At 45.0% G+C, this 17,064-nt stretch overlaps 1 protein-coding gene across 7 annotated transcripts in view; it reads right to left on the reverse strand.

Moving 5' to 3' along the window:
- The window catches only part of LOC552377 (diacylglycerol O-acyltransferase 1), a 91,446-nt gene that overhangs the window by 14,902 nt on the left and 59,480 nt on the right, over positions 1-17,064 (reverse strand). For 6 of the 7 annotated variants that reach the window (XM_016915826.2, XM_016915824.2, XM_016915825.2 and 3 more), the window contains 3 exons: positions 16,400-16,555; positions 9,940-10,120; positions 8,407-8,515 (listed from right to left, as the gene is read on the reverse strand). In XM_016915826.2, coding sequence (XP_016771315.1) covers positions 8,407-8,515; positions 9,940-10,120; positions 16,400-16,555 — 446 coding nt within the window. The remainder of the gene's footprint in view (positions 1-8,406; positions 8,516-9,939; positions 10,121-16,399; positions 16,556-17,064) is intronic. The other variant, XM_006560312.3, reaches the window with a different exon arrangement.

The raw sequence follows: 17,064 nt of genomic DNA on the forward strand, positions 1-17,064 counted from the left end.
TTTTAAAACGTCCTATCGGAACGAAGGTAAAAGGTAAAAAAAAAAAAAGAAGAAGAAAAAACGGAGAAAGGAAGAAGAGAGGAGAAAAATTAAAATAAAAAGAAGAAAAATGGAGTAGCACGATATCGATAAATAACCGCAGATTTACCAACAATAACCGGCGCATAAAGAGCATGTAAATGCGCGCCGATTAAAATGGCAACTGATAAACAGAATGGAGAGCACGAAGTTGTACAGATTAACAGCGTTCGGTAACTGGGCGCAACGAGTACCTGCGGTCGTTGGAAAGTATCCTCTTATTCCCCTACCGCCCCCACCCCACTACTCGAAAACGTCGAAGGAGCTTTCGAGCAATGGAATTGATATTTCGTGCGGTGTACTAATTGAATACACGGGGAAACGAAACTACCCCTCCGGCATTCCGCTTAAGTGGCGGTTTGTCGAGGTCTCTCTCCGAATGGCACAACACGAGAACTCACGGTGCTTATATACTCGGGCTTACAAATAAATACCTAAAGAGCCTCCTGTCGATTTCAACACGCCATTTGTACGCGCACCAAGTATACACCGTACTTCAACACAACCGCGATACGAAGTTAAAGATATATATATATATATACATATATTCGCGACCGTATAATATTGAGATTTTTACGAGGAATAAAAATGATGGAAGAAAGGAAATATATATAGAATAGTGGCGGAGAGAAACGTGATTTTACGCGAAATAAAATAAAATTTCATTCTTCTTTTTTCTCTCTCCCTCCTCCCCTCCCCGTCCTTTTTCGTTTCAATTGAACAACGCGCGGAAAGTTTGAGGAAAATACGAAATTACACGCGCGCGCGATGTGAACGTAATTCGATTCCGTTCCGGAGACGGCAATTTCGGGAACGTTTCGCAGATTAAAACGAAACTATGTATAATTATACGCATCCTGGGATTCGTAATTACAGTGCTTGATGCATGTTCGTTATAAACCTGGAATATAATATTCTAATTTGAGGGTACCGTTGCGGTCTGGGGAACGCTCCAACTCCGCTAACGAGATGTTTCATGAATTGACGCTTAAATAATCGTTTTGATCGTGCCGCTCGATAAAAGTTCCCGCGAAAGAAGATAATTGGCGTTTTCGCGGGCGAACGTCAGGATTTACGGATCAACGGAATTAACGGAAAGGATTACGGGATACCCGCGTCCGGTTTTCCCGAATTTCCTATGAATTTTGTCAGGACGACGCGACAGAATCAAGCAGCGCGGTCGTGAATCGTTTCAAACAACAAACAACGTTCATCGGATTTTCAACACCGATTTTTAACACTTCGAAAAAGGCTCGAACTCGTTCGTTCAATACCTTGCACGCTGACGATTAATTTGTCAATGGAGGGAATCGAATTAAAGAAGAATATTTTCTGTGAGCTTTTGTCGAACGGATATAATAAAAATCGAATGTATGGTTAGACTTTATTATTTAAACGGAAAACGTAAATGAAAAAGGACGATAATTCGTTAGAAATTTATTGCGTGATAATTTTTAACCTGAATTTTTAAGACTTTTTAAGAATCGATTAAGTATTAAGTTATATATCCGTTAATACGGATGCGATAAAAATACAACGTCGGAATACAACACGAGTTTCAAAGAGATATAAAATATTTCGTATTAGCGCGTCTCAAGACAATTAAGCACCGCGTCATAAAGCTTCGCGTTAACATCACTCGAGTTAAAAATCCCTTTGACCTTAAAAGACGATCAAAGAACGCTTTAGATCCACTCCTCTGCAGAATGCTTGCACAAAGGACTCGCGCTCGTAAAAAGAGAAAAAAAAAGAGAAAAGAAAAAAGAAAAAAGGAAAAAAATTACGTCCACGTTCGATGGCACGCGCGCGCGCGTTCGTATCGAAGAAGAAGCGGGGGAAAAAAAAGGAACTTGTTGAACTTCCCCGAAAAAGCAGCGGTATCTCGAACGATCGCGTTTCTATTTCCAGTTGAAAGGGTGGTTGGTTGGCTGGAGAGGTTTCGCGAATGAATGGCGCAGCTTCGACTCGCGTTCCATCGTGCACACAGAAGGGGAAAGTGGAGAGGCGTTCGAAGCGAAAATAAAAGCGGAGAATGTGTCTTTTCTTTTCTCGTTCTCCCTCGGATTCTTCCTTTCTTTCCTTTCTTTCTCTCGGCGCAAGAACCAAAGTGGTGGATCGATCGCCCCTTCTTTCGCCCGAGTCGAAAAAAAGGGCAGAAACCTTGGCGGGGAGAAGCCTTAGCGGGCACAAAGGGTTATAATAAGCCGTCTCGAGCGAAAAACGGGGACAGGCTCTCTCTGGAGGCAGGCATCTGGAGCAGCCGTAACCGGAGAACGCGAGGAGGCGTCGTCTATGCCACTGAAACTGAATACTGTTCACCTCGGTGTCGAGCGACGAATTCTTTTCGCTTTTCGCCGGCGAGGCGAGACTTGTGAGCGCCTCCTCTCAAGAGTGGAACGGCAGGAGGAGAAAAGAGAACGAAGAGGGGGAGGAGGGATAGCAGGACAGCGTTATCGTTTCCTTCTTTCGACATCGTTTCAATTAGTGGAGATTTACGACTTTGCATCCGGGAACATCTTGTTGCCGCGAGTATTCCTCGAGATCTCCATTCGCTCGACCTCGAATCGAATTCCAACCAGAAAGGGAGAAGAATGCACCGCGGTAATCGAGAAAAAGCTCTTCTTACATGTACATCCCTCAACGTTATATATCCTTTTTCCCTCGTCACTCGTGGCAGAAAAATTAAGGGTAATTCGAAGCGTGGCGGAACGTTTGACCCGTTTGGCGAATAATCGTTGCCGGAACATTCCCTCCTCCCATTTCTCCTCCTATTTTTCCTCGAATCGAATTCTCCCTCTCCCTCCTGCTGGCCCTTCGTCATTTGTTAAACGTCATAAACGGAGGAGAGCGATTGCACCGGAGGTTCAAGAATAACCGTTGGATTTCTAACGATGGAGAGGCGAGAGGGAAGATCGAGCTCGATACCCGTGGAATACCCGTGAAACCGTAATTGAATTTCCATCGCGAAACGTACGAAATGTACGGTGATAGTAATAACTTCTGTCCGTCATTCTGTTACATCGCTCTTCCGTTATCGCCTCCGAAAAAAGAAAAAGAAAATTAACTCGTCTTCTCGATACGATTTTTCCGTCTCCGGTTGCTCCCTCTCCCTCTCTCTCTCTTTCTCTCTTTTGGCTTGGTTGTGTTGACGTTTCCTTCGCGGCACGATACGAAACAGAGGATGCAAGAGGAATATTCATGGAACGTCCGTTAACGACCGAGTGAACAGGACCTCAATTTCCGGCGTGAAAGGTAGCAGGAAACAGTGTTCGAGTCGACAAAATAGAACGGGCGGATAAGATTGCTCGATGTCAAGGGTGAAATTATTAAGAATATCCACCGTTCCATTCGTAATAATCTCGGCTGTCTCGGTGATCGGACAGCCGAGGAAACGTATCGACTTTTCATCCACGTTGAAATATTTTCACTTGGTCGTATTATATGTCTGCCGTCATCTCCGAGTCAGTCCGATGTTGCACCCTCTTAGATAGGAACCGGACAAATATCCGACACATTGAAAGCGGAAGAGAAAGTGGAGGAAAGGAAAGAGGGAGGAGGAAGAATCATAGGAGCGAAAATAAAAATATTGCTTCAAAGTCGTGTAACGTGTAGAAAAGACGGGCGCGATATTTCTTTTTTTTCCTTTCCTGTCGCTCAACTGCTCGTTGACCTGCGTGCATTCGCGATCTCTAAAGAAGATTCCGTACAATGACGAGAAGAAGGGAGGAAGAGAGGAGAAAGAGAGAGAGAGAGAGAGAGTTTACGAGCATTCACGATGGGAAATCGATACGATATTTCATCCGTTTTGTCGTCAACGGTCTCGAACGGTGCGAACAGCCACCAAGTCGCAGAGGCTGCACCCACCGACTCTCCATCCTTTGTACACCCTCCACACCGTCCTCGAAAATCCTTTAAAACGTTCATCCCTTTAAGCAGTGGCACGTCGAGGAGGTGATAAGACGACGCTCGACGCGACCACGCCGTCACCTTTCGATCGGTCTATTGGCCCACAGTGTAAAGTCATTCATGTGCACGGGGCGCGCGCCGTGAAAGATAGGCAAAATGTACACCACCGGCCATTTACACGTCGATCAGGGCCCGAGGAGGAGAGAAAATTTTCGACGGGCTCCAAGATGAATTGCCTTTTGCCGGTGGCACGATTAACCATCAAGGTTACGTATACGTGTCACGTTGAAAAATGTTTGTACGTCGCGAGGCACGTCCACGTTCTCTCCAATGGCGAAACTTCGATTACACTCCCTTCAGCGCAACCGCGGACATTCGTGAACCCCGTTCGAAAGATCTTCGAAAGAACCGTGCGATTTTCATGATCCCGACGATTCCCCAATTCGCTTAGACGCGATGAAGAAGGGTGGATAAAGATAAAGAAGAAAAAAAGAAAAAGAGAAACCGATATATCGTGCATATTTCGCAGGAAGGATGAATCAACAGAATCGGCGGAGAAATTAAGTTAAAGGGGTGTAACGAGATTACGATCGAGGCTACACGTTCAAAAACCTCTTCTTGGAAGAACGTTGAGAAGGAAGGGATAAATAACTCCTCGTGAATAACAATACGGGGTCTAGAATATATTCCAAGCCATAATGTTTCCCCTTTCCTTGAATAGAGAGTCATTAAATGGAAGGAGTTCCTTAAACAACCAGAACCGGACACTTGGAACCGGTAGAACTCGGTAACAACAAGAGTCGCCCCTGGGCCAAGACAGCCAGTCAAAACTTGCGCACCCACGATTAGATAGTTCTCCAGTTCCCCTTCGAGGGAGTCCTCTTCCTGTTCAACCCGCTCCTCGCCCAGATTATTAAACGTTTCCATAGCGTCGAATCGGGGAGATCAACGTAAGTGGCAACGTTCACCTCGGAGGGAGGTGCAAGAGATTTCGCCTACCGATTTCGTGTACGCGGTTCTCTCCATTCCTGTCTGTACACGACGATTTTCAATCGAGGACAAATTGTACCTCTCCCTCTCCTCTTGGTAAATCGCCCCTAGATTCCGTTCCTTAGTTTGGAGAGACTGTTCGAGAGAAAAAGATTCGAAAGACGGTAATACCGAAGAAGAAGAAGAAGAAGAGAAACGGAAAGAGAAAGCGGTTAAATCTTTGGGCCAACCGAGATATCGTTCCAAATCTCGTTTTTCAAGCCTAGGATATAAAAGAATCGATCGAACTTCAAGTAATTACCGTGCAAGGTGCGAGGAGAGTTAATTCCGGGGTGGCAAGCTCTTTTCTCTATCCATTTCCACGTCGCCCGCCTCGTCATTTTCTCTATCTTCGATCGCAACTCCTTCTGCCTCTCCGCCTGCACCACTCCCTTTTTCCACGTTTTTACTCCCTCTCTCTCTCTCACTCTCATTCTCACTCTCGCTCGTTCCCGCCCACTTTGGCCACCCTCTGGCTGCCTTTCTGGCGGACAAATTGGATTCGATAATTGCGAATCACGATGGCGGAGACGACAGTCACGTCGCTGATCGGCCAGCCAGCTGGCAACGGGAGGGAAAGGGAGTGGAAATGTCTCCGTCCCTTGGATCTACCTCGCGATGGTCTGTCACTGTCGCGAGAAGCTTGACACCGAGGAGGGTCCAACACGAGAAGAAATCGATTTCGTGGATATTGCTTTCCCTTGCCGTGCGCGCGGCCACATCCAGCGTGGGAATCCATTCATCGGAATTGATAACCGCCCCCGCCCCCGCTCGTCGCATTGTAATTACGCTTCCAACACCGTGCACGCCTCTCTCGTTTTTTCCTCCCCTCCTGACGCGCGGACAGGTTACTCATTATCTCGATATTGTCTCGTTTTTCGCCTCGTACGGTACAAAAGAAAGCTTTTCTTTTTCTGGTTACTTGGAATAATAGGTTCGTCGTGAAAGGTAAGTTTTCCAAGTAAGATATCTCGATGCTGATATTTCGAGCTCGTAAAAAATTTACGAATACACTTTTCTTTTCTGCCGATAATAATATTAATCGCGCAAAGAAATTGTGGCTAAATTGTAGCAAAGTTTCTTCTTCTTTCTTTGGCCAGTTTTCGAAGAGACTCTTTTTTCAGATTCTCTCGTAACGAGAACGGTGCTCGAGGATGATTATCGATGAAAACGGTGGGAAAAAGTAATAGAGAAATGTTGTAGGTGATAGGAAACGCGAGCACACTTGTTTCCTTGATCGATTTCTCGATCGAGGATTACTCGACCCGTGTGAAATTGGCGAAAAGCGGAAAATACGGGAAAAATACGTACACGCGACGAATCCATCGGAAAACAAAGGGATCACCGAAATTTCCAACGTTTCACAATGGCGGTGGGAACCGGGGTGGCCGGGCCGACTACATTATACGGCCATCTATGGATATAGGTGGTAAACCGCGGATGTCCGGCGTGGATCAGCCGTGGTTAAAACTGTCCGCGTAAAAGGATCCATTTAAATCCACGAGGTTGGGGAGCACGAGCGCGGGAAAATTTCTGCCACCGATGCGCACCGACAGCAGGAACTATTCATCCCCTCGTTAACGAACAATCAAAACCGCAGCCCGGTTTGAATTTTTTCAATTAATGTCACGAGGTTTAAATGAATAAACGTCAGATTGTTAATTACCCCCCTCTCTGCTACCCCTTCCGTGAAATGAACTGGAAACGTCTGCGATTCAACCTCCGTTCAACCGGAGGGAGAGAATTTTGTGGTCGAAACGGGTGAAAGAAAAAGAAGACAAAACGAACCAAATTAAAAGAGTAGAAAAGATTGGGGAAAAAAAAAGAAAAAAAAATCGATGAAAAATAACAACGTACGGTAGGTACGCTTGTTCCCATTGTGTTGTCTCCATCGGCTCGATTGCCGCTCGCGCAACGCTAATTTCACTCGTGCTCGTGAAATTACCGTCGACTCATTACGCGCACGAGATCGCCGTTGTCTTTATCGCGGCGGTCGTTTCGTGTCGGCTCGATGCCAGATGAAAAATAATTTCGCGACATTGCAACCTTCCACGTTCCCGTTAACACGCACCCGTTTCACGATTTCGTTTCCTTTTTTTCTTTTTTTTTGACGTTTACACGAAAAAAACAACTCTTTCCTCCTTCCAACCTTTCCACGATTATTATTTCCATCCAACGGCTGGTAAATAATGCAAATGTCGTGACGGCGGCCCGCACACACAGACACTGTAACGAACAACCCGGGCAACAAGTAAATCGACCCATCGACGAGAATGAACGAGCTTAATTGCCGGTTCACGATCTCAAGTTTCTCGGCACCCCTTCACTTTTCCGTCCCTCGATCAATTTCCGAAACCGAAAATAGAGCGCAGCAGGAATTATGAAAGAGGCCGAGTGAATCGAGCACCGGCATCGTTCGTCAATGTCGTTACACCCCCTAGCTTTATCACTCTCCGCTTATCCACAGACGCTCCTCCTCCCATTGTACCACGAATAATATATATATATATATATACGAATGAGAGATACGATCAACGTATTCTCCAGGCTGCATTCCATCCAAATTGTCCACCGAGCTTATCCAACGATATTTACAACCCTCTGTTCTTATCCTGATTAAGATACAGATACAGGCGTAAAATTTCTTCTTGCGAAAAGGTTGGAGAACAACTTTCCTCGACAAATGATTTCCATCGTGTTGTAGTTACAATGTTACAAAAAGAGGGGCCAAGGAGTGGTTGTTTAACGGCCCTGACGAGAAAAAGAAACGACGATGGATCGTCTGGGGGGAGGGGGATCATTATCGTGCGTAGAAACACATCGATGAGGATTTTCCACGAGAGAGGGGGTGGACGGAACCGTTTGAGACCGGTCGACCATATATATTTGTGCGTATCGTAGCAGTCGGGGAATTACGAGAAAGATTGATCGAACCTATTTGCCGAAACCAAATTACACTTGTGTTCATCCGCTCTCTCTATCTTAAGAGCCATTCCATTCTGGGTCGGCCACCCTTCCACGATCGTTCCTATAAATAATTAGCCGCCTTATAATGGATATACGTTCGTATCGATCAATACGTATAGATTATTATTTATTTCGGTGGAGAATAAAAGGGGATAAACGCGTGACGCATGGCGTCGCGGTACAAAAAGAAAACGTCAAACCGATCTTCCTCTCTCGACCCGAAAATCGAGAAGAAGAAGAATAAGGAGAAAAAGAAGAAGAAGAAAGAAGAAAGGAGAAACGGAAAATTGTTTTCTATGATATATACGGAGAGGATCGAGAGATGGGCGATTCACCGGGCGTAATGAGATTTTTCTCATCGTTGTGGAGGGAGGAGGAGGAGGATTTCACGCGAAAGCTGTGCGAAAAGGTGAATGAAACACTTACGCTGAACGGTACGAGGGAATTCTTCACACACGGGACCATCCATTGTTGGAAGAGCGACATGACCACTTGGCAGCCGACCACCACCTCCAGGATCCGTTTAATCAGAAATCTGAGCAGATAAATGAACGAGTTAGTAACCAGGTCGTCGTAACAATTACCCGATTAAACATCGAGGAAGATGAAACAAAAATGTTTTAAAATTTATACGCGTATACATACATACATTTATATATATATATATATATATCTAGAGGTAGAGTTTATACCATATCCTGAGTTCCCGAGTCCTGTAAAAGCATGACCCATTTTCCACCCGTTACGTTAGTCAAATACAGTCAGCTACGTCTTTTTGGTCCACGCCACGACTTTTCCGCAAATAATACATTAGCCCACGTTGGTTACATTTCTCTTATCACGCACACCCCGCCCGCACGCCGTGAAAATCCAAAAATATGAGGAGGGAACGACGAGATACGACGTCTTTCTCCCCCCCCCCCCTTTCGCAATCCGTCCCGGGGATTTTCAGTTTGGGCCAACAACCGCCGGTGGCAAGAAACGTCGGCCGGCCCGCTCCATTTTCTCGATGCACCGCCACTCCACACACCGCCATGCATGCAACTACTGTGCATCCCCGAAACGCGTCCGGGCAGGGGATGCGGAGGTGGAAAGTGTTCCACGAAAATCTCCGGGATTCCGAATACAATCGGAAGTACGAGGGCGGAAGCACGGAAAGGAATACATCACCCTGCCCTACCCCGCGTCCGAACCTTACTCTCCCCCTCCCTTTCTTCCTCTCTTCTCTATTTTCCCAACAATGGCCCACTTAAATCTAATTTCGCCAACATTTCCGCTCGCCAACTTTGCCTTCTTCCCTTTCGTTCCTTTCCTCGGGGAAAGGAAACGCGCGCGAAATCGAGGACGAGAGGAAACTTTTTCGGGAACCGTTGCCTTTCGAGAATTGTAGCCACGATCTATACGCGCACCTACCTGCACCCGTGTACGTGGAAATATGCGCACGATAGAGAAGGAATTAGAGAAGCGAGTTTTAGATGTCGAGAGATATCCGCTTGTAAAAAAAAAAAAAACGTAGTTAAAAAATTCAGCGTTATTATTGTCAAGTTTAAAATAGGGAAAATGTTTCGCGTGTAAAATAAAATACAATTCAAATGAATGACGATAAAGTGACAACCAATTCCTTACTCGAGAAAAAAAAAAGAATTTTTCATTCGTGTCTCTGATATCAGAAAATTTATACTTCGTAGATAAAAAATTCTAAATTAAAATTTAAAAAGAGAGAAGGAGGACAAATTATCGAGATACTTCGCGATAAAATATAGACGCAAAGCATTTTAAAATGCTCTTCACTTTCAATTATTTCTAAAAAAATTCCTTCGAGAATCTTTCCCCCTTACTCTACGAGCAGCGATAAAATGCCGGAATATTCGATAAAAAAATATTCGATCACCTTTATCGAAAAAAACGCTTGAATCACCTCCTCCCCGGGGGAGGGGGAGAAGGGTTGCAGCAGTTTACCTTTTCCGAATCCTTTGTGTTCTAGGGAAATTCAGTTCGTAGCAGAGGGTAGGCGCCAGGATGAAGTAGTAAAGATCACGGAAAGTCAAGTTGTCCGGATATTGCACCAAGACCGTGCCAGCTACGTCTACTTCGTGCTTCGAGTCGTCGACCTCCTCGCCGTTTTGCTTCGCGGTGGAAGCTGCAACAGGGAAAATCGTATTCGCGTTAGATGCTGGAGGGGAGAAAAAAAAAAACAGATTACGCGCGATGAATCACACGCCACGATTTGCGAGCAACAGGAATTTCGCGAACCTCTGCCTTTGCAATCGAAACAAAAAGAAAAAGAAGAAGGAGAAGGAAAAAAATGGAGTTAAATAGGAAAATCGAGGAAAAAAGGAGGAGAAAAAGAGGGGGGGAAGTGAAAACACCGAGAGTTTGATGAAAAGGTACACCCGAGGAAGTTGGTTGCCGTGCTCGAGAATCATTCTCGAGCTTCCTCCCCAAGGACCGGAGGAGGGGGACTCGTGTAGTTTAATCTTTCCAAGAAAAATCGGCGACCGTTTAAACTTCGATCCCTCGTGCGACGTGAGTTCGGATTGCTATTCGCGGATTATTACCAACGGCGGGTATAATCGTTATTAAATCATTTCGAGACGAAACGGCGAGGGAAAAACCGTTTCGAGAGGGGGGGCATATACACTTGGCCAATCCAAGGACAAAGAAAAGTTTGCCCAGACTTGGAAACGAGATCGATTCTCATCTCTCCTCGTCCTAATCCCCTGCTCGCGGAGGCGGAGGAACAGCTAACCGATAGAAAAATAGAATTCTCTCATTCGTCCGAATCCAATCTGGAATTCAAATAAGCTCGGTAATACAGAGAGGACTTATCTACCTATTCTATGGGATCGGCGTCGCGTCACGGCTCCGTGTCCGAAACCGTGTTTTCGGGGAAGGACTTGAATCGACGTGACTCTCGCGAGAGTTACGCGAGACGGACGGACGTTCGAGCGACGTTCAAACGAGAGTTTCACGAGACCCCTCCCCTCCCCCTCTGGTAATAAGTGGCGAGGAAGAATTCGTCCAAATTAAATTCCTGCAACCCTCTTTTTCTCGCCCTTCTCCCTCCAACATCCGTGCTCCACCCTCGCCCCGTCTTTTTCCCTCCTCGTCCACCGGTATGCCTCCTCCTGGCTGTCTCGTTTATTCGCCGTAATAGTTCTTTTTTTCTTTCCTTCTCTCTTTTTTTCTTCACCCTTTTCCTTGTGGTTCGGGTACTCAATATCGAGCAACGCGGGATTCTCTGTTTCTCTGTCTCGTACATCGTTCGAAAGGAGAGGAGGGAGGTAATACGACAACGATCAAGGGATGAGGCCCGCGATGAACCTTCCCCCTCCGTGAGAATATCGCGAGGATTCCACGCGAGCAATGCCGCCGCAGAGACGCGATTGGAATTTTTAATACGCGATTCTTCGAGCTCGCGCTCCCTTCAGCTCTCGAAATTTTGCCGATTGATTTGGGCCAGGATTGTTTAAACAGGATGGTAGATGGTTACGGTAAATGGGCCTCGATAAATCGTGAAATTATTCGAACCGAATTGCCGTAACCGGGACCGATCGGTTCTTTGTCAAAGTGTCGGAGCGGAGAGGGAGGGGGATGGGAGAAGGGACGGTTGGATTGCTTTGCTAACCAATATCGAGGGTAATAACGAGAAGGAGTCGAAAAGTGTCGTTAAAGTTTCCGGGAAACTTTTCGAAATTTATTACGAACGATAACCGGATTTCTATTCGATACTTGGCTCCCCTCTAATTACCATACGAATCAGCGAGCAATAATTCGCCCAATACCAACATCGAAAAGTAACGACGACTCGACCATGAGGGAAGGGGGGGGGGGGGGGAATTTTCGAAAGAAAATGCGAACGGATTGCACGGGAGCGTCCCAACGGCTAATGAATCACGAGCGTTTCGGAGGAGGATCCGGCTGAAAACACCTTCAGTTTATCGGGCAAATAAATTTCCAGAATTAGATCTCCATGTCGTCGGGAAATTGTGGCCAACTGGTATCGAGACAGCCGGGGTCTGTTAGGCTCGATTCGCGCTGTTCCAGAAAATTTACGAGTCCGCCGGATTGCCTTGTCGAAGATTGCAGCCAATCCCATCGGTCGGAAAGCTTCGTCTCTTGTACCGCTCAAGCTTAATTTGTGAGATCTCCCGTTCGCCTCGCGATCCTTCCGTTCTCTACTTCTTTTTCCCTTCTCTTACCCTCCTAAATATTCTAGCACCGAATTTTTCTCGCGCCAACAGTTGAAATATATATATATATATTTCTGGAATATAAAATTCGAATCGAGATGATAAAAATGTTATCATAAATTTATACATAAATTTACACGAATTGAAAATAATGCGAAATTAATAAGAGAATTACGTTACATAAAAAGAGTATTTGCGGGAGAAGAAAAAGTAGAAATCGTTTGAGAAAAATCTTCTTGATACCATAAAATTCAGCTCGAAACTGTGCTGCGAAGGTCGGGACAGAAGGGTGCGAACTTGTCGAGTTAGGCGGTGGCTGTTGCCCGTGAGTGCTGCGAAGCTTGTGATACCAGCACGTAAGAAGATTTCAGACGCGTAGGTGCTTCCGCGAGCACGCGGTATGAAAGGTTAGACGTCAACAGAGTAATAAATTAGAGGAAATTCGTCCGACGCTGGCATTAAATGACTATCTCTTCTCCCGACAAGTGATATATGACAGCGTTTAATGTTGCGTGAGTAGTTGAAACTGTAAAGGGATGAAAATTTTGAGAAACTGGAAAACAATATTGAGAAAATGATAAACGAAAATTGTTGTACAGCTTCTAAAACGGTAGAGTAGTTGGTCGTTTGTAGAGTAGAATAAGAAGAGAAACAGAGGAGAATAAGATTGAACGAATGGTACGGTCAAGAGGAGGAGAAAATAAATAAATAAATAAATTAGAATAGAATAAAAAAGTATTATGGTACGATAAATAATTTGAGAAAATATAAAGGATATTATGATTATGGGAGAAAGAAAAATTTTAAGCAATTATTGAATATCATTATAAAATTACGATACGTTAAAGTAGCTTATATCAAAAAGGTATCCGTATAATCGTATCGGATTTGGAATTTCATATTACTATCATTAATACTAATGGCCGAAATTTTAGCATATTTTAATGAGCGAATAATCGGAATTGTAGAATATTGTAATACCCGTATAATAGAACAAAATGTCCCATATACAGGGATAATTAATTTCGTATTTTCATGTTTCCAGTGTACGCAAAAACAAAGGATTATCATCAATCGGCCAATTTTTGACCCTGCTAGAAATATGATTTCGTAATAAGCTATCCACTTCAACACAAATTTTGTACCATTCAATGAAATCGTTGCACGTGGACAAATAAGAAAATATGCAATACGATAAAATTTCTTTACGCGATCAAAATTTTAAAATCACTTGTGAAAAATCGGATCGGAAGAGAAAGAGAATATTAATCCAGTAAATTGTCAAAACTCGTTGAAAAAGCATCGCGCTATACAATTCCGATACAATTTCCGCCCAAATTCGTTGCATTACGAATCACGCCTCTAACTTATCTCGAAAATTCTCTCGACAAGCATCGTCGACCAAAAAAAAAAGGAGTTTTCTGAAAAAAAAAAAAAAAAATTCAGGAGAAGAAAACTTGTCGAGAGAAATAACACGGCATGACACGTGAAAGCACGACCGCCAAGTATCTAACCAACGACTGGATCAGTTTCTGCCTTACTTTTACTCCCTCCATTTTCATTTCTACTTGAAGAAACTTTTCTCCCATTAGCTTAACGCCTAACAGAGACATTAGAGTAGATTGCTTATTGAACGTATACCTGAGAACCCGGCCCGCACGAATTCGTCGCCGATTCAACCGATCGATGGCCAAACGGACCCAAAAGAAAATCGAAAAAGTCAACGTCGTCATTATGCGACGCAATAATACGGCGTTCCTCGACGTTCAACCGATAAAGCGGAGGAGGAGGGGGTCGAAAATTACACGGCACAGAGAGAGGATTATATACGCGTTCGTGGCTTGCACAACGTGTGCGCTACGCGGTGCATTCGTACCCCCTTCGAATCGATCAAGAGGATCGATCCTCCTCCTAAGCTTCGGTGTATCCACGCTCTCTCTCTCTCTCTGTTCGCCGCAACCGAAGCGTTCCATCGAATTTCGATAATCATATTAGCCCACGGCACTTTTTATACCTCGCTTCGTGTTATTATGTGTGATGGAAGAGCGGCGGCGATCGAGCGGGGAATTAACAATCATCTAATTACTCCCGGTCAGCTGATGCTCGCTCGACGAATAAATATGAGGGAGGGGGAGTTAGGGATTTACGCGTCAACGTCTGGTGAGAAGGGAGGAAGGGGGGTCAAAGTATGGTCAAACGTTTTAAATGAACTTGATGGTTATTCGGGCACCGCGATACTCAACGTTCGACCATTCCTCAACATCTATTCCATGTTTCCCGAGGAAGGTGGAATCAGCTACGCGATGCACCACCATTCACACGCATCCACCATTATGTCTTCCTTTCGCATTATCTTGGCGTTGATTAACGAGCCTCGACCGTGAACAAGAACTCGGGGAACGAGAAGAGAGAGAATGAGAGAGAGTGAGCCGTGAAATGGACTCGGATCGAATTTGGAAACGGAAACGTCGGATCTGTACATCGTCTCTTCACGATGCTGCGTCGATACACCTTCGTGATTCGACACCTATTCCATTTTTTCATAATTTTTGGACTTTCGATCCTGGAAGAAACGTTTCTTTTTTGCAAATCTTTTCATTTTCGTGGCTCGTAGAATGAAATAAATAATAAGGAACGAGGATCAGGACGATGAGAGACGATAACATGAAACAATCGCATTTGATTAAAGGAGGGATGCACAAGGGGCAAGGGTTCGTGGAACAGAAAAGGAGTGGTTCCCTCGGATTGATTTTTCTCTAAGTGGCTTCTACAACCCTCCAGGCCTGTTTAAAGTGGCTCTAAGAAAGCGGAAGAGTTGTATAACAGATTTCCAGTGCACGAAAGAGGGCCATAACGCGTCAAAATGATACACGAGGTCCTTGTAGCGCTATATTTCTCTCGGTGACTCGGTGAGAGGGCGAAGGCGGAAGGAAAGGCAAAGGCAAACGCAGGGGAAAGGGTTAATATTCCATGCGGCGAGTTTATTGGGGGAGGAGGGAGGGAGGAAAGGTCAGTCTCGTGTGTGTGTGTATATGTGTTGTATAATTTGACTTTGCCGGGCCTGAATAATCGATACGCTACCACGTAACCGTGGCCCGATACCCGGAAACAGAGGCGAGACTGATCGAGAGTTTAAATTGGGTGGAAGTATTTCGCCTCTTCTCGCTCCACGTATGCCGCGTTCCATGCGCCTCGTCGCGGCCAGCCTCCCCCCCGACGTATCGTGTATGCACCTTCAGAAGCGAACAAATAGCCCCAACACCACCACCAACAACCATTGAATTACCCGGCTCAAAAGACGCGTTATATACGAGCTTAATGTATGCGCGTCAGAGTCTATCACGCGTCACGAATATTTCCGAGTTTATCCATCTCCCGTCTTCCCATCTTCCCGCCCGATAAATTCATCCCCAACTTCAAGCTTTCTCGTACAGTCGCTCATGAAGAGGAGGACGAAACGGAATCGGGGTGTATTTTCCAGGAACAACTATCCTTCCTCTCCTAATGATATCGAATGGCGTGGATATGGAAAGAGAGGAGGAAAGAAAAAAGGAAGGAAGGGAACAATTTTCCTTCCACCCTTTTTTGCCCGCCCCCGTTCCTTTAATTAATTTTGTTTATAATAGAAACGAAGGTCGGGGTTGGTCACGAAACTCGTATGCATATATATATATATATATATATATGCATATATATGCATATATATATGCATATATATATATATATATATATATATACACATATACACACATTCGTTGGGATTTAACCAGTCGTCCAAAAACTTGTAACAAGCATTTTCCCTGGGAGGCAGCCGCGTCACAGAGGCGGTCGACCAAAAATCCAGGCGCGCGCGGGGTGGTTGTACACGGCCGTTGGCCGGCGTTTTTCGGCCGGCCCACCGGCATTCGCGTCGAAATTAGAGGGTGTTACGCGAAAGCACGAAACGATGTAAAGGGAATGCGTAATAGTTGTTATCGAAAATGCCGGCGCGCGCGTACCGCGCATTCCACGGAATAACGTTTGTCGTTTGTCGTAGCCACGGCGATAAATTGACATCGTTGATGGAAATAAACGTCGCGTCGCCCCCCGTTATTATGCGACCGCGAGACGCGCGTGTGTAAAAGTTGGCCGCGTGGAAAATGGGGGAGGAGGAGAGGGGGAGAGAGAGAGAGAGAAAGAGAAAGAGGGAAACACGGGGCGGGATTACGTGGAAATTCTCTACTTACACTGTAGATTATTGTAGGACAGAGATTGTCGTCGCATCCTCCCCTGGCTCGTTGCCTTTCTTCGATTGTTCACCCGACACCACATGTTCACCTGCACGTACGACCACAGCTTGAGGAAGAGTACGGCGTACAGCATGCACACGTACATAGCACCGACTGAAACAACGGAATTAATTATACGCATATCTGTATAACATTTCAAATTATCGCGACAGCTTATCTTCGGTCGTAATATCTCTGTGCTTTGTATTTCCCACGTAACGTATGTGAATTTCCAATCTGTGGATCGCGGATATCTGCAACCCGCGAATGCTTTCCGGCAAAATTATTTTTAGACGCGATATTTATTTATTTTCAACGCACGCTCATTTCGAAAATATATGTTACTCGTCGGCCGGAAATTCTGTGAAAATGGGATATCGCGTTTATTCGCTCCGCCTTATTAAACATGTGCGGACATTTTCGATACATCGATGCATCGAATAATGTACGAAAAATTTTTTCCAAAAATTATCGCGAAACCGGGTCATCGCGAAAAGATTGGGAATATCGAGTTAATCTCCTCCGTTGAAATCATCTTATTCATTCGATCGTGAAATCGTAAACGCGTCGATCACGGCACTTATTAACGTCATTTATAAGAGGAAATTCTAATCAAATTTTGA

The sequence above is a fragment of the Apis mellifera genome, linkage group LG13 (genome assembly GCF_003254395.2).
Source record: "Apis mellifera strain DH4 linkage group LG13, Amel_HAv3.1, whole genome shotgun sequence".
Lineage (NCBI taxonomy): Eukaryota > Metazoa > Arthropoda > Insecta > Hymenoptera > Apidae > Apis > Apis mellifera.